This window comes from Gallinula chloropus (genome assembly GCF_964237585.1).
Source record: "Gallinula chloropus genome assembly, chromosome: 21".
In the NCBI taxonomy this organism is placed as follows: Eukaryota; Metazoa; Chordata; class Aves; order Gruiformes; family Rallidae; genus Gallinula; species Gallinula chloropus.
The window spans coordinates 4,901,288-4,920,912 of NC_140106.1; the positions used below are offsets into that span (position 1 = coordinate 4,901,288).

The 19,625-nt window shown below is 56.7% G+C and overlaps 1 protein-coding gene across 2 annotated transcripts in view; it reads right to left on the reverse strand.

Annotated features, from left to right (window-relative positions):
* The window catches only part of OGDH (oxoglutarate dehydrogenase), a 39,740-nt gene that overhangs the window by 212 nt on the left and 19,903 nt on the right, over positions 1 to 19,625 (reverse strand). For both annotated transcript variants that reach the window (XM_084274047.1, XM_084274046.1), the window contains exons 5-22: positions 14,015 to 14,130; positions 12,097 to 12,251; positions 10,791 to 10,937; positions 10,298 to 10,388; positions 9,327 to 9,506; positions 7,988 to 8,116; positions 5,710 to 5,889; positions 4,746 to 4,898; positions 4,167 to 4,269; positions 3,852 to 3,980; positions 2,853 to 3,003; positions 2,644 to 2,771; positions 2,378 to 2,556; positions 2,148 to 2,219; positions 1,607 to 1,729; positions 1,052 to 1,124; positions 346 to 509; positions 88 to 242 (exon numbers count right to left, since the gene is read on the reverse strand). In XM_084274047.1, coding sequence (XP_084130173.1) covers positions 88 to 242; positions 346 to 509; positions 1,052 to 1,124; positions 1,607 to 1,729; positions 2,148 to 2,219; positions 2,378 to 2,556; positions 2,644 to 2,771; positions 2,853 to 3,003; positions 3,852 to 3,980; positions 4,167 to 4,269; positions 4,746 to 4,898; positions 5,710 to 5,889; positions 7,988 to 8,116; positions 9,327 to 9,506; positions 10,298 to 10,388; positions 10,791 to 10,937; positions 12,097 to 12,251; positions 14,015 to 14,130 — 2,428 coding nt within the window. The remainder of the gene's footprint in view (positions 1 to 87; positions 243 to 345; positions 510 to 1,051; positions 1,125 to 1,606; positions 1,730 to 2,147; positions 2,220 to 2,377; positions 2,557 to 2,643; positions 2,772 to 2,852; positions 3,004 to 3,851; positions 3,981 to 4,166; positions 4,270 to 4,745; positions 4,899 to 5,709; positions 5,890 to 7,987; positions 8,117 to 9,326; positions 9,507 to 10,297; positions 10,389 to 10,790; positions 10,938 to 12,096; positions 12,252 to 14,014; positions 14,131 to 19,625) is intronic.

Here is a 19,625-nt window from a genome sequence, read left to right on the forward strand (position 1 = left end):
GGGAAAGGTGGAAAGGAGTGAGGGGGTGCCTGGCCCCATAAAACAACACCCCACCCCTCCCCACCCCCTCACTCCCCCAGTCCCTACCAGACAGGCTTGGCACGGTTGATGGTGGTGCGGAGCCGGGGTTTGATGTAGTCGTAGTAGCCCTGGTTCTTGTGCTCCTCCTGGCACCACACCAGCTCAGCACCTGGGTACTTCTGGGCTTCCCGCTGGAGGAGGTCGAAGGGGAAAGGGGAGAGCTGCAGAGACACAAAACAGCATCACAGGGGGCATGGAACAGCGGCATGAGGGATGGATTCCACCCCACACCCCAGCCCCAGAGGCAGCCAAGCCCCTGCTCACCTGTTCCACCCTGGTGATGGCCACGTCGGCCTCCATCTGCCGGGCCTTGCGCTCGCGGGTCAGGTCGTAGTAAACCTTCCCCGTGCAGAACAGCACCCGCTTCACCCGCTCGGGGCTCTGGGCTGCAGGGCCACTGTCGGGGATGACACGCAGGAAGTGGGTGCCTGCCAAGGGAAAGGATGGCACAGTCACCTGCAGCAGCACGGGCATCACCGGCGGCTGCCCACGCTCACACCCTGTACCAGCCACTCTGGGGACCATGGGCTGAGCAGGCAGACTGGAGAAGCAGAGCCAGACCAGTTAGTACTGGGTCCAGTGCTCTGCACAAAGCACCATGACTCTGAGGGACTGGGCTACCCAGCCCCAGCCACACCACACTGGTACAAAGCGGCTTCTGATGGAGCACAGGCCATGGCAAAGGCGAGCCACGTCTCTCTAGGATGCCAGCCAGGTCACTTGATCTTTGGCACACCCCAGCCCCAGTGGAGGTAAGCATGCTGCCTCAGCACTGGAAGGGGGCAGAGGAAGGCAGCCCAGGTGCCCTGCTGGCACACAGCTCCTGCATGGGCTTGTCGACTGTGCCCTGAGGCTGGCAGCCACTTCTCAGTGTGGGGAGGCTGCTGGCAGACAGCCTTCACCCTGGGCTCCTGCCCCTCACTCTGCAGAGCAGCACAGGGGGAATCACACAGCTCCACCCTGCTCCTACCTGGCAGCATGTCATCAAAGCTCGAGCGGGCTTCGGGGTGGCGCAGCAGCGACTTTGGAGTGAAGATTATCAGCTGGAGGAGGGGAGAAGAGGGTCAGCCTCCCCAGAAACACCCACCCCTCTGCGAGCAAAGTCCAGGGCACTGCCCTGCTTGCCCTCCCCTGCAAGAGATTTGCTCCTCACCCAGCCACACCGTGCTTGCCAGATTGGGCACCAGCTTTCCCAGTCCAGGTTTCCCTCTCTAGAGACAAGCTGAGGTGCTGCTAGGGATCTGCCTGCCCCATAGCTGGACCCAAGGGTGAGGGCTTGGGCTGGGCTAAGTACAGATGGCCTCTGCCCTCCCCGTGGAGCACGGCACACGGGTCACAGCCATCCCCAGCTGCAGGAGTTGGCCAGCAGCACCTCACACCCCACACCACCCCCTGCACCAAGAGGCCCTTGGCCCAAACAGACACAAACCACCCACATTTGCTGCCAGGGTGCAAGCAGCAGCCTCTCCCCAGCCCTGTTCCCAGGCTGAGCAGAGCCATGGGGCTGCCCTGGCTCGGCACTGACCGGTTTGCGGAAGGGCAGGAGGATCTGGCGCCGCAGGACGTGGAAGAAGTTGGCTGGAGTGGAGCAGTTGACCACGATCCAGTTGCAGTCGTAGAGCTGGCGCACGTCAAAGTTATCCAGCTTCTGCCTCAGCAAGGTGAGGGGATTTGAAAAAACACAAGGTGGCTCTTGGCCTCACAGCTCTGGCAGTGGGGAGCAGAGCGACACCCAGCTTCTCCCTCCTTTCCCCCTCCAGAGCACACAGAGACCCTCAGAGACCTGGGGGAGGCTGCAGGTCTGGGCCCCCCACACCTTGGGGTGGCCAACAACCCCTTCCCACACCACTGTTGGGGTCACCTCTGCCTCGTGCTGTGTGGCAGCCCCAGGAGGGCACTGTGTTCACCTCCTTTCCCCAAACTCCCCTGGCTGCAACGCCAAGCCCAGGGCACCCCACACCTCCTGCTACAAGCTCCATGACGCCCACCCCAGTGGTATTTCTGCCCCCCTTCCCCATTTCAAGGCAGTGGTAGGATCCAGGGTGGCCAGGCTGAGCTTCACTCACAGGGAAGACGTCAGGATCATCGTTGCACATCTGCAGGAATCGCTCTGGGCGGGCTGAGGAGTGCTCAGGACCCTGCAGGGACCAAGCCAGGTGAGGGGAGAGTCAGCAAGGCTGGTGTGAGAAGCTGATGGGAGTTGGAGGGGGGGGACAAGCAGTGCTACCTGCTGCCACTGCCCTCAGCTCCACTCCTGGCACAGGCCTGGTGAGAGGCAAGCCAGGGGAGTCCTTACCATGCCCTCCATGCCATGTGGAAGTAGCAAGACGATGCCATTCTGCCTGACCCACTTGGCCTGCCCAGGACAGATGAACTGGTCAATTATACACTGGGCTGTGTTGTGGAAGTCCCCAAATTGAGCTTCCCAAAGCACCAGGGCGTTGGGGCTGGCCATGGCGAAGCCCAGCTCAAATCCTGAGGGATAGGAGAGAGTAAGGGTGTTATTATCCTCCCAGAACAGCCTCACCCCCTGGGACAGTGACCCCAGAGCTCCTGGCTCACCAAGGACGCCGTACTCCGACAGGGAGCTGTTGCAGACGGTGTAGGGAGCCTGGTTGGGCCAGAGGTGGTTCATGGGGATACAGGTCCTCTTGTCCACATTCTGATCGTGCAGGACGTGGTGGCGATGGCTGGAAGAAGGGCAGTGTTACTCCACTGCTTTTCCAGATCCCTTCTGGGAAGGCTGGAATGCTTTTTGCAGCTGGTTTTACCTGAATGTCCCCCTCTCAACGTCCTGGCCGCTCAGGCGGATGTGGATGCCCTCCTTGAGCAGGGAGCCAAAGGCCATGTACTCTGCCAGGGCCCAGTCCACTGTGCGGCTCTTCACCATCTCCCCACGGGTCTTCAGGATACGGCTCAGACCTGCCAGGACAGAGGCCAGTTCATAACCAGCATGAGAAGGAGCTCCAGCAGCCCTGGCTCTGTCCCCCAGGCTGACCCAGGGAGGGCAGAGGAACAGATCCTATTCCCTGCAAGAGGGATAAACTAGGAGTGAGGGATTAGCTGCAAAGAGCAGCTCCTTGATCCATCTCCCTTAACCCCAGCTCCCTCATGAGCTAAACCTCACAGAGTGGTGTGGGTGCGAAAGGCCCTCTGAGCTCCCCCCATGTCCCCCCTTGCCATGGGTCCCCCAGCCCAGGGTGCCCCAAGCCCCATCCAACCCGGCCTTAAACCCTGCCAGGGAGCCAGGGGCAGCCCCAGCTTCTCTGGGCACCCTGTGCCAGGGGCTCATTGCCCTCAGCATCCAACAGTTACTCCTTCTGTCCAGTTTAAACCTGCCCTCTTCCAGTTTAACCCCCCACCCCTTCTCCAGGCACTACAGACCCTGGTAAGTCTCTCAGCACCTTTCTTACAAGCCCACTTCACACACAGAGAGGCCACAGCCAGGTCTCCCTGGAACCTTCTCCTCTCCAGGCTGAGCAGCTCCCCCTCTCTCAGCATTTCTGTACAGCAGAGCCCTTCCAGCTCTGGGATCCTCCTCTGGACTCCCTCTAACAAATCCAGGACTTCCTTGTGCTGAGGACCCTGGACTGGATAGCCCCAGGTAGGGTCCCAGAAGAATGGAGCAGGGAATTCCTTCCCTCAACTGGCTGGCCACACGTGTCAAAGCACTGTAGCAGTTCCCTTCCTCCCAGGCTGTGTTCCAGCCCTTTCCCACTGTCTCCTCTGGAACAAATGCCCAGTGTGGCATAGCTTCCAGGAGTTCCTACCTCCATGGATAGTGAAATCCTCCACTGGCACAGAGCTGGCCACTTGACCAATGTGTGTCAGGTCCTCCTCGTTCAGGCCGGTGGAGGGGCAGGTCATGCTCCGGGGCTGCCCATCCAGAGTGAAGAAACCTGCAGGAGGAGAAGCCACAGCCTGCAGCGCTGTGCCCAGCTCCCTGTGACAGCTCTGGTCAGGGGGACGCCCTCAGGAGCAGATATCACCTCCCCACTGGGATGATTTACTAGCAAACAGCTGCCAGGCCACTAAAGAAGCCAGGTGTTCTGCCAGGGGCCTCCAAAACGCTGCTTGTGACTTACCAGGCCAGGGGGAGTCAAGCCAGTGCTTGATGTGCAAGATCTTTTCATCCTTGGACCTTGCATGGGCCTCCTCACAGATCTTGTCATACTTGGCAATCTCCTCCTGAAAGACAGAAGCAGGAGGTGGAAGAGAACTAGTGAGGGGTCTCCAAACACAGATGTCAACCAAGCAGAGCTGTTGCTGCACTTGCTGTCCAGGTGGCAGAGTCAGTGCAAGAAACTTGCCCCAAATCTCCCAGGCCACAGCAAACCCCAAGGCTCTGCTGGGTTCCAGCCATGCCCCAGCAGCCCAGCACTGTGCAGCCCACGCTGTGCTGGTCACAGGACAATCTGTGAACTAGATGTTCCTGAGCTGTTCAGAGCTGGCACAGTCCAAGGACGAGGGCTCAGCTCCTAACCCCATGGCTGCCAGGTCTGCAGTGCTCACACAGCCCTAGCACAGCTCTGCCATCTCTAGGTGACCAGCACAAGCAGAAACATGCCCTGTCACCTCGTTTGCTCCCAGGTCTGGAATAAACAAGTCATTTTCCTCAGAGATGCTGCTTGCAGCTTTCCTTCCAGGTCCCAAGGAAGAGTTACCTCATACTCTGGCTGATTTACCACCCCCTGGGAAATGAGCAGCTCTGCATATTTCTGCAGCACTGGCTTTTGTTTCCGGATCTGTTTGTACATCAGGGGCTGTGTGAACATGGGTTCATCCATCTCATTGTGTCCGTTGCGTCTGTAGCAAACCTGCCAGGGAGGGAGAAGAGCCTTTGAAAGCAGCTGATGGCAATCCAGGGCTCCACAAGCAGTCAGAAGTACCCAGGGCTCTGTGTGAGGAAGGGGCTGAAGGAGCCAGGAGGACTCAAGTTACGTCTTCCTCAACACAGGGGGCGAGGATGGGTTCCATAGAGAGACAGCGTTGCCTCTCAGTGCTCTCACAGCCCCACTCCTCCCTCACATCACCTCCTTCTCCTCCCTCACATCACCTCCTTCTCCTCCCTCACATCACCTCCTTCTCCTCCCTCACATCACCTCCTTCTCCTCCCTCACATCACCTCCTTCTCCTCCCTCACATCACCTCCTTCTCCTCCCTCACATCACCTCCTTCTCCTCCCTCACATCACCTCCTTCTCCTCCCTCACATCACCTCCTTCTCCTCCCTCACATCACCTCCTTCTCCTCCCTCACATCACCTCCTTCTCCTCCCTCACATCACCTCCTTCTCCTCCCTCACATCACCTCCTTCTCCTCCCTCACATCACCTCCTTCTCCTCCCTCACATCACCTCCTTCTCCTCCCTCACATCACCTCCTTCTCCTCCCTCACATCACCTCCTTCTCCTCCCTCACATCACCTCCTTCTCCTCCCTCACATCACCTCCTTCTCCTCCCTCACATCACCTCCTTCTCCTCCCTCACATCACCTCCTTCTCCTCCCTCACATCAAGAGGGTCAGTCAAGCCCTGAAGAACTTCAACCTTCAGCCAAAACCAGGCTGGGAGGGGGCTCAGTGAGCACCCCAGAGCTTTAGGATAAAAGCCTTACACCCTGCCTCTTACCAAATCCACCACCACATCCTTGTGAAAGGTGCTCCTCCACTCTGCTGCCACTTTGCACACGTACATGACGGCCTCGGGGTCGTCGGCGTTGACGTGGAAGATGGGCGCGTTGACGACACGCGCGACGTCGGTGGGGTACGGGGAGGATCGGGCCATGCGGGGGTCTGTGGTGAACCCAATCTGCAGGGGGCAAGACAGAAGGGGACCAGCACAGCAGTTAAGGACACTTCAAGGGCAGCTTGGTTGCTCCAGCTCAGCTGGGGGTTCCCCCCATGGCTATTGCCACCCGGCCACAGCACATCTCCTGCCCCCCACCCCCCACCGCGTGCAGCACAGCCCATCCTGGCCCCTGAACATGGGCTGGAATCCCACTGCCCCCATGGGGATGGGCTGGTCCCCCTGAGGTGCCTCTGGTTTACACAGGGGCAGAATGGAGCAGCCCTGCAGTCCATCGAGGCCCCTGATGCTTTCTCAGGGCACCTCAACTGAGCAGCAGGATAGAATCATAGAATCACAGACAGGTCTGGGTTGGAAGGGACCCCAAGGATCACAGAGCTCCAACCCCCCTGGGCCACCAACCTCCAGGCCTGGAGCTACTCAAGGTTGCCCAGGGATGACACAGCAGCATCCAGCACCCAGCACAGGCAGCTGGAAGGGGAGTCCCATTTGCAGACACACACATCTCAAAGCAAAGTCTTTTTCTAACTGGGGGAAGATGAGAAAAATCCCCCTTGCCCCCATGCTTTCACCCCAGAAGACCTTTGGGCAGCTCACTGGCTTTGGGGACATGATTTTGCTGTCACAGCCAGGGGCTGGCTGAGGAGGACATCTGTCAGATGAGGACAGTTTGCCTATTTATATCCAGCCCTGGGGGTGTGGGAGGAAAGGAAGCACTTTGGATCTCACCCTTCCACTCCTTGGTGCTGGGATACATCAGACCACACAAAGACCCCACCACAGCCCACTGCCCTCCTGCTCTTCCACACAGGTGCTGAGAGCTGCCTCCTGCTGCCAGACCCAGCTTTCCCAGCCCTGGGAATGGTCACCCCTGGTCATGAAAGGATCCATCAGCCTAAGGCTCCTCCTGCCAAGCCCTCCAAGCTGTGAGGTCAGTGTTGGCTTTCAGGAATTCCCTCATTTCATAGAATCATAGAATGGCCTGGGCTGGAATGGACCCCAAGGGTCACAGAGCTCCAACCCCCTGCCACAGGCAGGGACACCAACCTCCAGGCCTGGAGCTACACAAGGTTGCCCAGGGCCCCAGCCAACCTGGCCTTGGACACCCGCAGGGATGGGGCACCCACCCCCTCTCTGGGCAGCCCCTTCCAGCCCCTCACCACTCTTTCTGTAAAAAACTTCCCTGTAATATCTAATCTAAACCTTCCCTCCTCCAGCTTCACTCCATCCCCCTTGTCCTGCCATTGTCTATCCTTTTAAAAAGTGGAATCCCCTCCTGTTCCTCTGCTCCCTTCAGGGACTGGGAGGCTGCAGTGAGGTCCCCCCACAGCCTTCTCTTCTCCAGGCTGACCCAGCCCAGCTCCCTCAGTCTCTCTCCATAGGGGAGCTGCTCCAGCCCTCTGAGCATCTCCGTGGCTCCTCTGACCCCTCTCCAACAGCCCCACATCTTCCTTGTGTTGGGCCCCAGCTCTGGACACAGGACTCCAGCTGGGGAGGGCAGAGCAGAGAGGGACAATCCCCTCCCTGCCCCTGCTGCCACCCCTCTGCTGATGGAGCCCAGGATCCCATCGCCCTTCTGAGCTGCAAGAGCCACTGCTGGCTCAGGGGAAGTTTCTCCTCCACCAGAATCCCCAAGTCCTTCTCAGCAGGGCTGCTCTCCAGGAGCTCTTCTCCCAGGCTGTATCTATGTCTGGGATTCTTCCTTCCCCACTTCCCAGCTGGGGCTTTGGGCATCTGCTGCTCCCCAGGTGAGCTGGTTGTTCAGAGAGGGAGGAAGCAGCAGTGGGCCCCTGGGGTGGGCTGGCTCCTACCAAAGTCACACCCAAGCACATCAGGGAAGGGTAGGGGAGCAAAGTCAGGGGGAGAAGAGGAAGATGAGAGGGGAAGAGACTTGGTAAACAAAGCCTCTGCACCAGGCTGGACTCAAAAGCCAGGTGTGACCAGGTTCCCACTGCTGATGACAAGGTGATGGAATTCCTCACACCAGGAATCCTGGCTGGGAACCAGCAGCTGCCTGCTGCCAGTGACCACCCAGAGCTAACCCTGCAGGGACTGGTCTGCAAGGGACCCCTGTGGGCACAGGGAGGGTCTTGCTCCCCACCTGGTTGTTGACCACGACGTGGATGGTGCCGTGGGTGGTGTAGGAGGGCAGGTCACTCAGGTGGAACGTCTCATAAACGATGCCCTGCCCGGCGAACGCGGCGTCTCCGTGCAGCAGGATGGACATCACCTGGGAGACACACAGAGCCAGGGTGGTCAGTGGGGGCTCTGCAGGGACAGGGAGCAGGGGAAGCCATCAGGTAAAGGCTCCAATCTCGTCCCTGGGAGCTTTTGGTGATCCCTGAAAGGACACAGAGGAACTCAGCAAGGCTCCTGATGCTTTCTCAGGGGATCCAAGGGGAAACCTGGGAATGGATGTTGGCACAACTGCTGAGAAGAAGGATGTGGCCACCAGTTCTCCCCCCCCCCCAGCAGGGGTGGCACACTCAGGGCACCTTGACAGAGCAGCAGGATAGAATCATAGAATCACAGACAGGTCTGGGTTGGAAGGGACCCCAAGGATCACAGAGCTCCAACCCCCCTGGGCCACCAACCTCCAGGCCTGGAGCTACTCAAGGTTGCCCAGGGATGACACAGCAGCATCCAGCACCCAGCACAGGCAGCTGGAAGGGGAGTCCCATTTGCAGACACACACATCTCAAAGCAAAGTCTTTTTCTAACTGGGGGAAGATGAGAAAAATCCCCCTTGCCCCCATGCTTTCACCCCAGAAGACCTTTGGGCAGCTCACTGGCTTTGGGGACATGATTTTGCTGTCACAGCCAGGGGCTGGCTGAGGAGGACATCTGTCAGATGAGGACAGTTTGCCTATTTATATCCAGCCCTTGGGGTGTGGGAGGAAAGGAAGCACTTTGGATCTCACCCTTCCACTCCTTGGTGCTGGGATACATCAGACCACACAAAGACCCCACCACAGCCCACTGCCCTCCTGCTCTTCCACACAGGTGCTGAGAGCTGCCTCCTGCTGCCAGACCCAGCTTTCCCAGCCCTAGGAATAGTCACCCCTGGTCATGTCAAGATGCATCAGCCTGAGGCTCCTCCTGCCAAGCCCTCCAAGCTGTGAGGTCAGTGTTGGCTTTCAGGAATTCCCTCATTTCCCACTTACCAGCTGGGGCTTTGGGTTTTGGCTCCCCAGGTGAGCCGGTTGTTCAGAGAGCGAGGAAGCAGCAGTGAGCCCCTGGGGTGGGCTGGCTCCTACCAAAGTCACACCCAAGCACATCAGGGAAGGGTGGGGAAGCAAAGTCAGGGGGAGACAAGAAGATGAGAGGGGAAGAGACTTGGTAAACAAAACCCAGGTGGATTGCTTTGCTTTCTTTGCTTTCCCACCAAACCCTTGTGCAGCTCCAACCATGATGGTTGCAGGCACCTGACCAGCACTCACCTTCTTCCCTTTTGTGTCCCCACAGTAGAACTGCTCTGCTTTAGTCTTCCCTTGAACAACAGGATCAGCTGCCTCCAAGTGAGAAGGATTTGCCACCAAGGACAGGGTGATGTTCTTGTTGGTGACGCGGTTAATCCGCCGGTGGTACATCCCAAGGTGGTACTTGACATCCCCAGAGCCCTGAGGGAGGGGAGAGAAGAGAGTGAAACCCCAGCAACGAGTGGCTTTTAGGGCTTGGAAGGAGACTTGGAAGGGCCAGGGAAAAGGGGGCATTGTCTGGAAGCACTGGAAGGGAGCAGCAGGCACACACAGACTTTAGGAGCTGAGCTGGGATGTGGCAAAGCACCAGCAGCCTGTCCTGGGTGTCAAACCATGGTGCCCACCTGGGCCAGGCTGTACACTGCAGGGGAAGAACCAAGTGCAGTGGGTTTGGGAAGAGACAGCCAAGCAGCTAGTGCTCCCCCCACGCTCTGCCCACACTGGCACTGCTCACAACAGCTGCCACTCCCAACTGGGGCAGAAACTCCACCTGAAGGGCATAGCTGGGTAAAGCCAACCCAGCCCAGCTCTCCAAAAGCCACCTAATCCTGGTTTATGTTGCTGGAAGCTTTGAAGCACAAGAGCACTGCAGGGACAGGGCCTGCTGCACAACTGAGTCAAGCTTTGGGAGTTTATTTAGGGCCCCATATAGGGGTGAGGGGCTGCTGCAAAGCCAGGCTCAACTGCTGGCTGCCTTCCCCCCACCTCACTGCTCAGCCTAAGGCTGCTTTAGGACAAGAGAGCTGCCAACCATCCACAGACACACATGAGCCCTGAGGACAGGCAAGGACAGACCAACAGTGACACCACCACCACCACTAAGAGCCAGCACAAGGAGTGTCACAGTCCAGCTCACACTGTACAGCAACAGCCTTTGAGGACCCAGAGGGACAGGTAACAGTGACGTGCTACAGGCAGAGGAGGAGACTTACCTCATCAGCAGCCTCCAGCTTGGAGTCAAACTGGCAGAAGATCTGCTCCAGCTCCTTCCTGATCACGTTGGCAAGAACATTCAGGCGTCCCCTGCAAAACCACCATCTCCAGTCACCCAGAGGCAGCACAACAACCCCACATCTCCTGTTACAGCAGCTGGGGAGGGGGTTCCCAAGAAGCAGATTGCAAGGGGAAAGACTACTAGCCACCATCACATCCCAACAGCTGTCCCAGGGCAGGCAGCCCAAATCTTGCTCTGGGGTCCCAGCTCTGCCAGCTGAGCCACCACCCCTCTCCAGATGACTTCTCCTCTGGAGCTGAAAACTGGGTGTTGAAGGGAGAGCAGCCAAGGCCTGGGCTCTCTAGTGAAGGTTCACCACCAGACAGGACCAGTTAAGATGAAGGCAGAAACCAGCGTGCCCTCTGGTACTGAACACTGACAACACCCCCCTCCCCTGCACCCTAAGCAGCGCAGTGGAGAGGCAGAGTTACCTGTGGGGCATCCCCATGATAACATAATCCACTCCCTTCTCACTGGACTTGTCAATAATGGTCTTTAAGGCTGGGATCAGCACTTCACAGCCCTCCAGGCCAAAACGCTTCTCTGAAGACCACTTGCGATGGAGGAACTCCTCAAACCTGGGGGCAGAGGCAGAGAGAGGGCTCAGCACTGGGGCTGAGCTGGGGCAGGAGCCAGAGGCTGGGTACCACAGCAGGGGGGATGCCAGCATCAAGGGATGCTTGAGCAGGAATCATCACCCAGCAGCCTGACAGCCTTTCCCAGTCACCACCATGTGTGTGTGTCTGTGTGTCCCTGCTCCCCCACTCTGACAGCCTTTCCCAGTCACCACAGTGTGTGTGTGTGTGTGTGTCTGTGTGTGTGTGTCTCTGTGTGTCTGTGTGTGTGTCTGTTTGTCTGTGTGTGTCTCTGTGTCTGTCTGTCTGTCCCTGCAGAGCCCAGCTGGCTGCTCCCCCACTCTGACACCCTGCAGCACTTGGACTGTATTTTTAGACCCTTTCTGTCAGGATCATCCAAGCTCTCAGGGTGTGTGTGTCTGTGTGTGTGTCTCTGTGTGTCTGTGTCTGTCTGTCTGTCTGTCTGTGTGTCCCTGCAGGTCATCCAAGCTCTCAGGGTGTGTGTGTGTGTCTGTGTGTGTGTGTTTGTGTGTCTGTCTCTGTGTGTGTCTGTCTCTGTGTGTGTCTGTCTCTGTGTGTGTCTGTCTGTGTGTGTGTCTGTCTGTGTGTGTCTGTCTGTGTGTCTCTGTGTCTCTCTGTCTGTGTGTGTGTCTGTCTGTCTGTGTGTCTGTGTCTGTGTGTGTCTGTGTGTCTGTCTGTCTGTGTGTCTGTGTCTGTGTGTGTCTGTGTGTGTGTGTGTCTGTGTCTCTCTGTGTCTGTGTGTGTCTGTGTGTCTGTCTGTGTGTGTCTGTGTGTGTGTGTGTCTGTGTCTGTGTGTGTGTCTGTGTCTGTGTGTGTGTCTCTGTGTCTCTCTGTGTCTCTGTGTGTGTCTGTGTGTGTCTGTGTGTGTCTGTCTGTGTGTGTCTGTGTGTGTGTCTGTCTGTCTGTCCCTGCAGAGCCCAGCTGGCTGCTTCCCCACTCTGACACCCCTCAGCACTCAGCCTGTATTTTCAGCCCCTTTCCCTGGGGCTCATCCCAGCTCTCAGGCTGGCTGCCAGCCGGGCAGCATCACATCACCCAGCTGAGTCACCCGGCGTGCGGGGTGACTCAAGGTGTGAGTCAGGCGGTCCCCAGGCCGGGGACAAGGCAGCAGGGACAGGGTGAAGCCCCCAGGCCGCGGTACCTGGTGGAGCGCACCAGCCTGGCCAGCAGCGTGCGCTTCTCCTCGTTGCTGAACTGCATGATGCCCGGAGTCTCGAACTTCTGCCGGATCCACTGGCACTGCTCCAGGTCGTTGATGAACATGAACTCCACCCCGATGTGCCGGCAGTATGCCATCTGAGGAGAAGCACAGCAGCACAGGGTTGGGAGAGACCTCTCAAGAGCATCCAGTCCAACCATCCCCATCCTGAGCTGAACCAGCTCCCTGAGCATCTCATCTCCCCCCTTTTAAACACCCCCAGGGCTGGGGACTCAGCCCCTCCCTGGGCAGCCTGTGCCACAGCCCCACAACTCTGCCAGGGAAGAGCTTTCCCCTCACATCTGCTCTGCCCCTGCCCTGGGGCAGCTTGAGCCCATTGCCCCTTGTCCCATCTCCTGTCCCCTGGCTGAAGAGACCATCACCCCCCTCTCTACAACCTCCCTTCAGGTAGTTGTAGGTGGGGAGAAGGTCTCCCCTCAGCCTCCTCTTCTCCAGGCTCAACACCCCCAGCTCCCTCAGCTGCTCCTCAGAGGATTCACCCTCCAGCCCCTTCCCCAGCCTGGTTGCCCTTCTCTGCACTCACTCCAGGACCTCAATGTCCTTCGGATGGTGAGGAGCCCAGAACTGGACCCAGCACTGGAGCTGCAGCCTCCCCAGTGCCCAGTCCAGGGGCACAATCCCCTCCCCAGCCCTACTGGCCACACTATTTCTGACACAAGCCAGGATGCCATTGACCTTCCTGGCTGCCTGGGCACACTGCTGGCTCCTGTTCAGCCTGCAGCCACCCAACACCCCCAGGTCCTTGTCTGCCTGACAGCTTTCCAGCCAACCTCCTCCAAAGGGCCATCAGACAACAGCCAGTTATTTTAACAACTCCCCACCCCCAGCAAAGGGGCCCAGGACTCTTCTGTGCCTCTCTTTAACCTTTCAGCCCTCCTGCCTGGCAGCTGTGCTGCACTGCACCACCCAAGCACTGACCAGCATGGGGGGACCCCTGGGCAGCCCCCCCCCAGCACCCCAGCCTTGTTTTGGAAGCCTGGTTTGGTCTGTTTGCCCAGGAAAGGGGATGCCACAGGGGATGCCTGGGGATGCCACAGGGCAGCTTGGCCCCCTTGCATGACCCAGCATCAAAATGTTTCATTCCCTTTCCCTGAGGGGCTCACAACTAGACCCTCAGGTCTCTCATATCTGCCCTGGTGGCAGGATTTTCCCCCTTGGTGGGATCAGCTGGGAGTAGGTCCATGAGCCCACTTCCCAATGCAGGGAGAGAAGCAGCAGACCAAGCTCCCACAAGCAAGCAGCCCATTCCTGCAGCTTACCCAAGATGTTGACACAACTCTTGCTTCCCCCAAAGTCAACCTGTCCTGGCAGAGACTACCTGAGCAAGCCTGCAGCTTGCCTGTGAGCCACCTGTGACCTCAGGCCAAGCACAGAGGGTATGAAACCTGGCAGTAAGAGCTGGAAGCCCCAGCTGGGAGCTGCTCCTTCACCAAGACCCTCCAAGGGGGATCTACACAGGGCAGCAGCAGCGCTCAGTGGGGAGGATCACCTCCAGCCTGCTCCTGTACCCTCCCAGCACTGCCTGCTGCTGTCAACTGGAACATGCAGCTACTGAGGTTTCAGAACACACAATATTTGGGGTTTGCTCCACCTTGGGCAGCCCAAATGTGTTGCCCCAACGCAGCATAAAGCTGGAAGTGACCAGGGATGTCCGAGTAACGCGGGGCAGCTGCTTCAGTGGGACAAGCACTGAGGATCAACTCCCAACTTCAAAAAGCTTAAAACCTGCAGGTTGGCCAAGGCTACAGGCAGCAGCAGGGGCCTAGGACCTCCAAAAACAATAAAAGCAGCTGCTCTGCCCCATGAACAGGTGTCACCCAGCCCTCCCTGCCCTCCTCACCTCCAGCCGACGGATGATCTCCCGGAGTGGAAGAGCCGATTCATTCCCGCCGATGAAAGTGGTTGTGGGCAAGTGGAAGACCTTGTCCAGGTCAGATTCACCCAGCCCATAAAAGCCTGCAGGAGTTTCCATGGGTAGGACAAGCAAAAGCAAAGAGAGAAGGAGGAAGGAAGTGGGATGGATGGATGGATGGAGAGGGGACACACCGTCACACAGGGACCGGGTTTGTTTGGGAAGGGAGAAGGGACCAAAAGGCAGCATAAAAGCAAAAATAAGCATGGAGGAGGTTTGTATGGGTAAAAACCAAGCCATAATTAAACAAAAAGACATTCACAGGTTATTAGGGAAGGGGATGCAGGAAATGAAGCACAAAGCAATATATATACACATGGAAATTGGTAATTAAAATCCAAGGGAAGAGCAGGGAGGTTTGTAACCCCCAATGCAAAAAAAAAACCCAAACCAAACCCCAAAAACACCCATCATAAATTATAACAGAGGGGAGAGGAAAGAAAGAGAGGAATTGAGGAGTCATGGAGCATGATGGAGGTGTCAGCACACAGTGGGAATCAAAAATGAAAAGTCAAGGCAGAGAAGGAAAGGGTTAAACCAGACAAATCCCAAAGAGAGGAGAGGAGAAGCCAGGAAGAGAACAGGGGCTCAGGGCTCTGAGATGGACTCTCCTGAATAGCTCAGCTTTGGGCAGCCAGAGCTGAACCTGTGGGGGTTTTGCCACCCAGATACTCTCCTTGTCCCAATTAACAGCCTTTTAATTAGGCGTTTAGCCGAGCTCTGCTCAGCAAACACCAGTTTTGGCGCTGGCAGCCCCAGGTCCTGATGGCACACAGGGCTGCAGGGAGCTGGGCTGCACCCAGGGAAGGTGCAGAGCAGGGCTCACAGACAGGTTTTGGGGCTGCAGGTAACCCCTCCCTGCTGCTGGTACCACCCCAGGACCCACTGAAGCTCATGGGTGTCTTTGGGGACATGAGACAGGGAGGAGGAGGGACAATAAGCTCTCTGAACCCATACAGCAAGGCAGAAGCAGAGTTGGGGAAGGGACCAGGGGGTCCCAAGACCTTTCTGGAGCTTGGCTGGAAGGGGAGTGGACAAGCAGAGCTGCCAGCCCAAAGCACTAACACCTCCCTTGGCTCCAGTTCCTTGCTTGGAGGCTGGGAACCCCCCCAGCAAGCCCAGAGCAGAGGTTTTGCTGCTGCTGCTGCCCATCTCCTCTCCCCACACCACTTTCCAAGTCTCCAGGGAAGGAGCTGAGACAGCCTGAGGGAGCTCAGCTGTGGAGCTGGGGGGCTGGCAGGAGCTCAGGAGGCTTTGGCTCTGTGTCTGCAGGATTCCTCTGCAGCTCCTACCCAAACAGAAGTCCTGAGAGAGGCAGCATTAGCCCAGAGCACCCTGGCTAAGCTGCCTGATGGAAGTTTCCCAGTAATTTGCTGTGCTCCCAGGCTCAGGGCAGGGGCCTTCAGCTCACTTTGCCATGCTGATCTGAAGACTCAGCCTTGGGAGGTATCAAATTGTACAAGTTTTCAGGGCTTTGCCCATCTCTGCTTCTGCTTTGCTGCAGCCTGGGCTCCTTCCTGACAGCACAACACCATCAGATGGGAGACATGAGCTGCTGAATACTGTGTTACAGTATTACAGAGTATTTACAGGCACCAACACCATCAGGTGGGAGAGGTGAGCTGCTGAATTTGCTCTGGGACAAAACCAGGGCAGTGTAAGAGGACAGCTTGGATTTTTAGGAGACTTGAACCAATTGGTGAGATCAAAGCTTCACAAAATTCATGTTCACAACACAACAGGTACTCTGGCAAGCAAGGCATGCAAACACACAGGCTGAGAAAGGCCAGTGGAGGTTCTGGAACAGGGATCTGTCTCTACATCACTAACCAAGTGCCTGCATCAAGCCTTTGAGTGGGACAAATGGAAAATAAAACAAGTCACAAGACTCAAGAATGGTGTGAGACAGGAGGGGACTTGCTTTACCCGCTTGGTTCATGCCCAGAATAACCTATTCAAAGAGAGTCCTGCACTCCAGAGGGTTAAAGGCTCATTAATTGCATACCTCCTACTGTTAACACTCTCAGCCGCTCCTTGAACACTGCAAGATCTGGGGTGAGCAGGGAAAGGGGTTGCAGAAAGGAAGAAGATAGAGACATGCAGTCAAAGTTAGTCAAATAAACCAACCTGGCCAAGGTGACAAACGAGTCACAGAAAGCACAAGTCCAAAAATACAGTGTTTAAATTCCAGTCAAAACCCATCAGAGGCAAAAAAAAAAAACAAAAGAGGGTGGGGGGGATGGAGGATGACTACACACTAGGTGGAAAAGAAATCCTGATGGAAGGTCTGCTGAGAGGACCAGGGGGAGGGATGGGGGCATCAGACACTGGGATGCAGTTGAGCTGCATGGATTGAGATCTCCTTGCATGCCTGCACACCTGGAATGGGAGAAGGAGACTGCCCAGCTTGGCATCTTCACCTGCTCTGACCAAAAGGCACCTTTCTGTCCTCTAAAGCTGCAGCAGAGGCAGAGTTATCCTCTGCCAAGCAGAGAGCTGCCTCCCACCAGCATCTGCCTCCCACCAGCATCTGCTCACAGCAGCCTTCCCTCTGCTTGGTGCTGCTGGGAGGATGACAAGATCACCCCAAGGAGGCACCACAGCTGCCTCCACACAGGCAGGAGGGGGACTGGGGTGGGAATGAGCTGGCTGTTCATGAGGAAGAGTGATGGTGAGGCAGCACAATGCCCCACACACTGGGACACCACATCAGGGCTGCCAGAGGGGCAGTGGGCTGTGTGTGTCACTGGAGCCCTGCTCCTGGCCAGGGTAGCTGACACCAGTGTCACCTGAGGCACAAGAAAGGCTTTGGGAACTCTTGTTCTCTGCCTCTGTCTGGGGGAGGTGGCTGGTTAGCAGGCAGCAGCTGGAGAAAGGGGAGGTGGCAGTTCTGCCAGCCCACCTCCCTGCAGGGTCTGAGGCTGGAGGATGATTTCCCTGGGCAAGAGGCAGGAGCAGTTACCTTCCCTGGACAGACAGGCTGACACAGAGACAGATGCACAGACACATGCTGCCCTCTCTCCAGAGCTAAGGGAGCGTTTCCTTGGAGGGGTCACATCAAGTTCCTGCCATCACCTGTCCCTGTTTCACAGCACTTACCATGACAGAGCAGCTCTGTGGGAGACCAGGATGAGGAAATTTGGGTTTTTAAAGACAAAAGAAAGAGCAACTTGGTGGCTGCAGGACCACAACTCACCAGCCCCACAACTCACCAAGACCCACAACTCACCAAGATCCACAACTCACCAAGACCCACAACTCACCAGCCCCACAACTCACCAAGACCCACAACTCATCAAGACCCACAACTCACCAGCCCCACAACTCATCAAGACCCACAACTCATCAAGACCCACAACTCACCAGCCCCACAACTCACCAGCCCCACAACTCACCAAGACCCACAACTCACCAGGGCCCACAACTCACCAGCCCCACAACTCATCAAGACCCACAACTCATCAAGACCCACAACTCATCAAGACCCACAACTCACCAGCCCCACAACTCACCAGCCCCACAACTCACCAGCCCCTGTATCCCCAGGCTGGCTCCCTCCCCCCTCACATCATCTCCAAGTTCTTGGTGCTCAATCCAACCAGGGATTCCAAACCAGCCACAAACCAGTTGCTGAACAAAAGACAACTGAGAAGAACGATCAGTTTCCAAGATAAACCCTGCAGCTCCTTTGAATTACAGCTCTGCCTGGCCAGTCCCAGCTGCTGGCAGCAGAGCTCACATCACAAAAGCTGGAAGGATTTCACTGCTCAGGACCAGGAAACAAATCTGTTTCCAGTTTCAAATCCACACCTGCTATTAACCAGTCTTTCAAGCCTTAAGAAATATTCTTTCAAAGCTAAAAAAAAAAAAGCTAGCAGGATCCACTCAGAGATTTGCTTTCTCTGCCACAAGCAGGTGAAGGGCTGAGCCTGGGCTGGGCTGGAGCTCTGCCCACACTCTGCACCACTGCTGCTCTCCTCCTTTTGCTGAGGCTGTCAGAGTGGTTCCACAGAATGTTTATCAATACACTGAGAGAGATATATCTAAATTAAAATATAGATAGTATAGATCTATATTAAAGTATATATATTTTATGTATTTCAAATATATTAAATGTGTATATATATTAAAATACATTAAATATATATATATATTTAGCTGTGTTCTCCAAGCTGGATTTTAAGATCCACCAGATGAGGTTTCTCAAGATGAGGATACAAAGGGAAAGTCTGCTCAGTGTAATACTTACAAACAAGGTAATAAAGGCTCTTTGATTAGCCACAGCCATTTGGGTCTGGGGTCCCAATCACTGAATCACAGAATCCCAGCCTGGGCTGGGTTGGGAGGGACCCCAAGGGTCACAGAGCTCCAACCCCCTGCCACAGGCAGGGACACCAACCTCCAGGCCTGGAGCTACACAAGGGTGCCCAGGGCCCCAGCCAACCTGGCCTTGAACACCCCCAGGGATGGGGCACCCACCCCCTCTCTGGGCAGCCTGTTCCAGCCCCTCACCACTCTCTCTCTGTAAAAAACTTCCCCCTAATATCCAATTTAAACCTCCCTTCCTTTAGTTTAATCCATCCCCCTTGTCCTGCCAGTCTCTGCCCTTTGAACAAGCTGATTCCCCTCCTGTTCCTCTGCTCCCTCCAGGGACTGGGAGGCTGCAGTGAGGTGATGGGACACAAACATAACCCAGTGGCTGAGAGCAGCCAGTGCTCCTTCCCAAGACTCATTATTTCCTGTCAATTCATGGATTCCTGCTTAATTTGATCAACACCAGGAACCAAAGTGCCAGGCATTTCAGTACTAAAGCCACAAAGAAAGAGAACTGGAGCATACAGCCTGGCTGAGGGGCCCTTCCAGCCCCTGCTGACACAGCAGCCTGAACACCTTCTGCCACTGCTGGGCTTGTTACTGCTCTCCAAGCAGGGACAAGGGAGCTCACACTGCTCTGCTGATGCAGTTAGAGCAGGTCCAGAGGAGGATCCCAGGGCTGGAAGGGCTCTGCTGTACAGAAATGCTGAGAGAGGGGGAGCTGCTCAGCCTGGAGAGGAGAAGGTTCCAGGGAGACCTGGCTGTGGCCTCTCTGTGTGTGAAGTGGGCTTGTAAGAAAGGTGCTGAGAGACTTACCAGGGTCTGTAGTGCCTGGAGAAGGGGTGGGGGGTTAAACTGGAAGAGGGCAGGTTTAAACTGGACAGAAGGAGTAACTGTTTGATGCTGAGGGCAATGAGCCCCTGGCACAGGGTGCCCAGAGGAGCTGGGGCTGCCCCTGGCTCCCTGGCAGGGTTCAAGGCTGGGTTGGATGGGGCTTGGGGCACCCTGGGCTGGGGGAGGGTGTCCCTGCCCATGGGGGGAGCTCAGAGGGCCTTTCCCACCCACACCAGTCTGTGAGGCTGTGACTGAGCTGCTCCCTCACACCCAGCTTCCTCTTCCCATGAGTGCCAGTCACTGCAGCCACCTGGCTCTGGGTTTCACACAGACCCTGCTCTTCTCTCTAAAGGAAACCCATCCAGCAGACACTGGGTTCCTCACTGCTCTG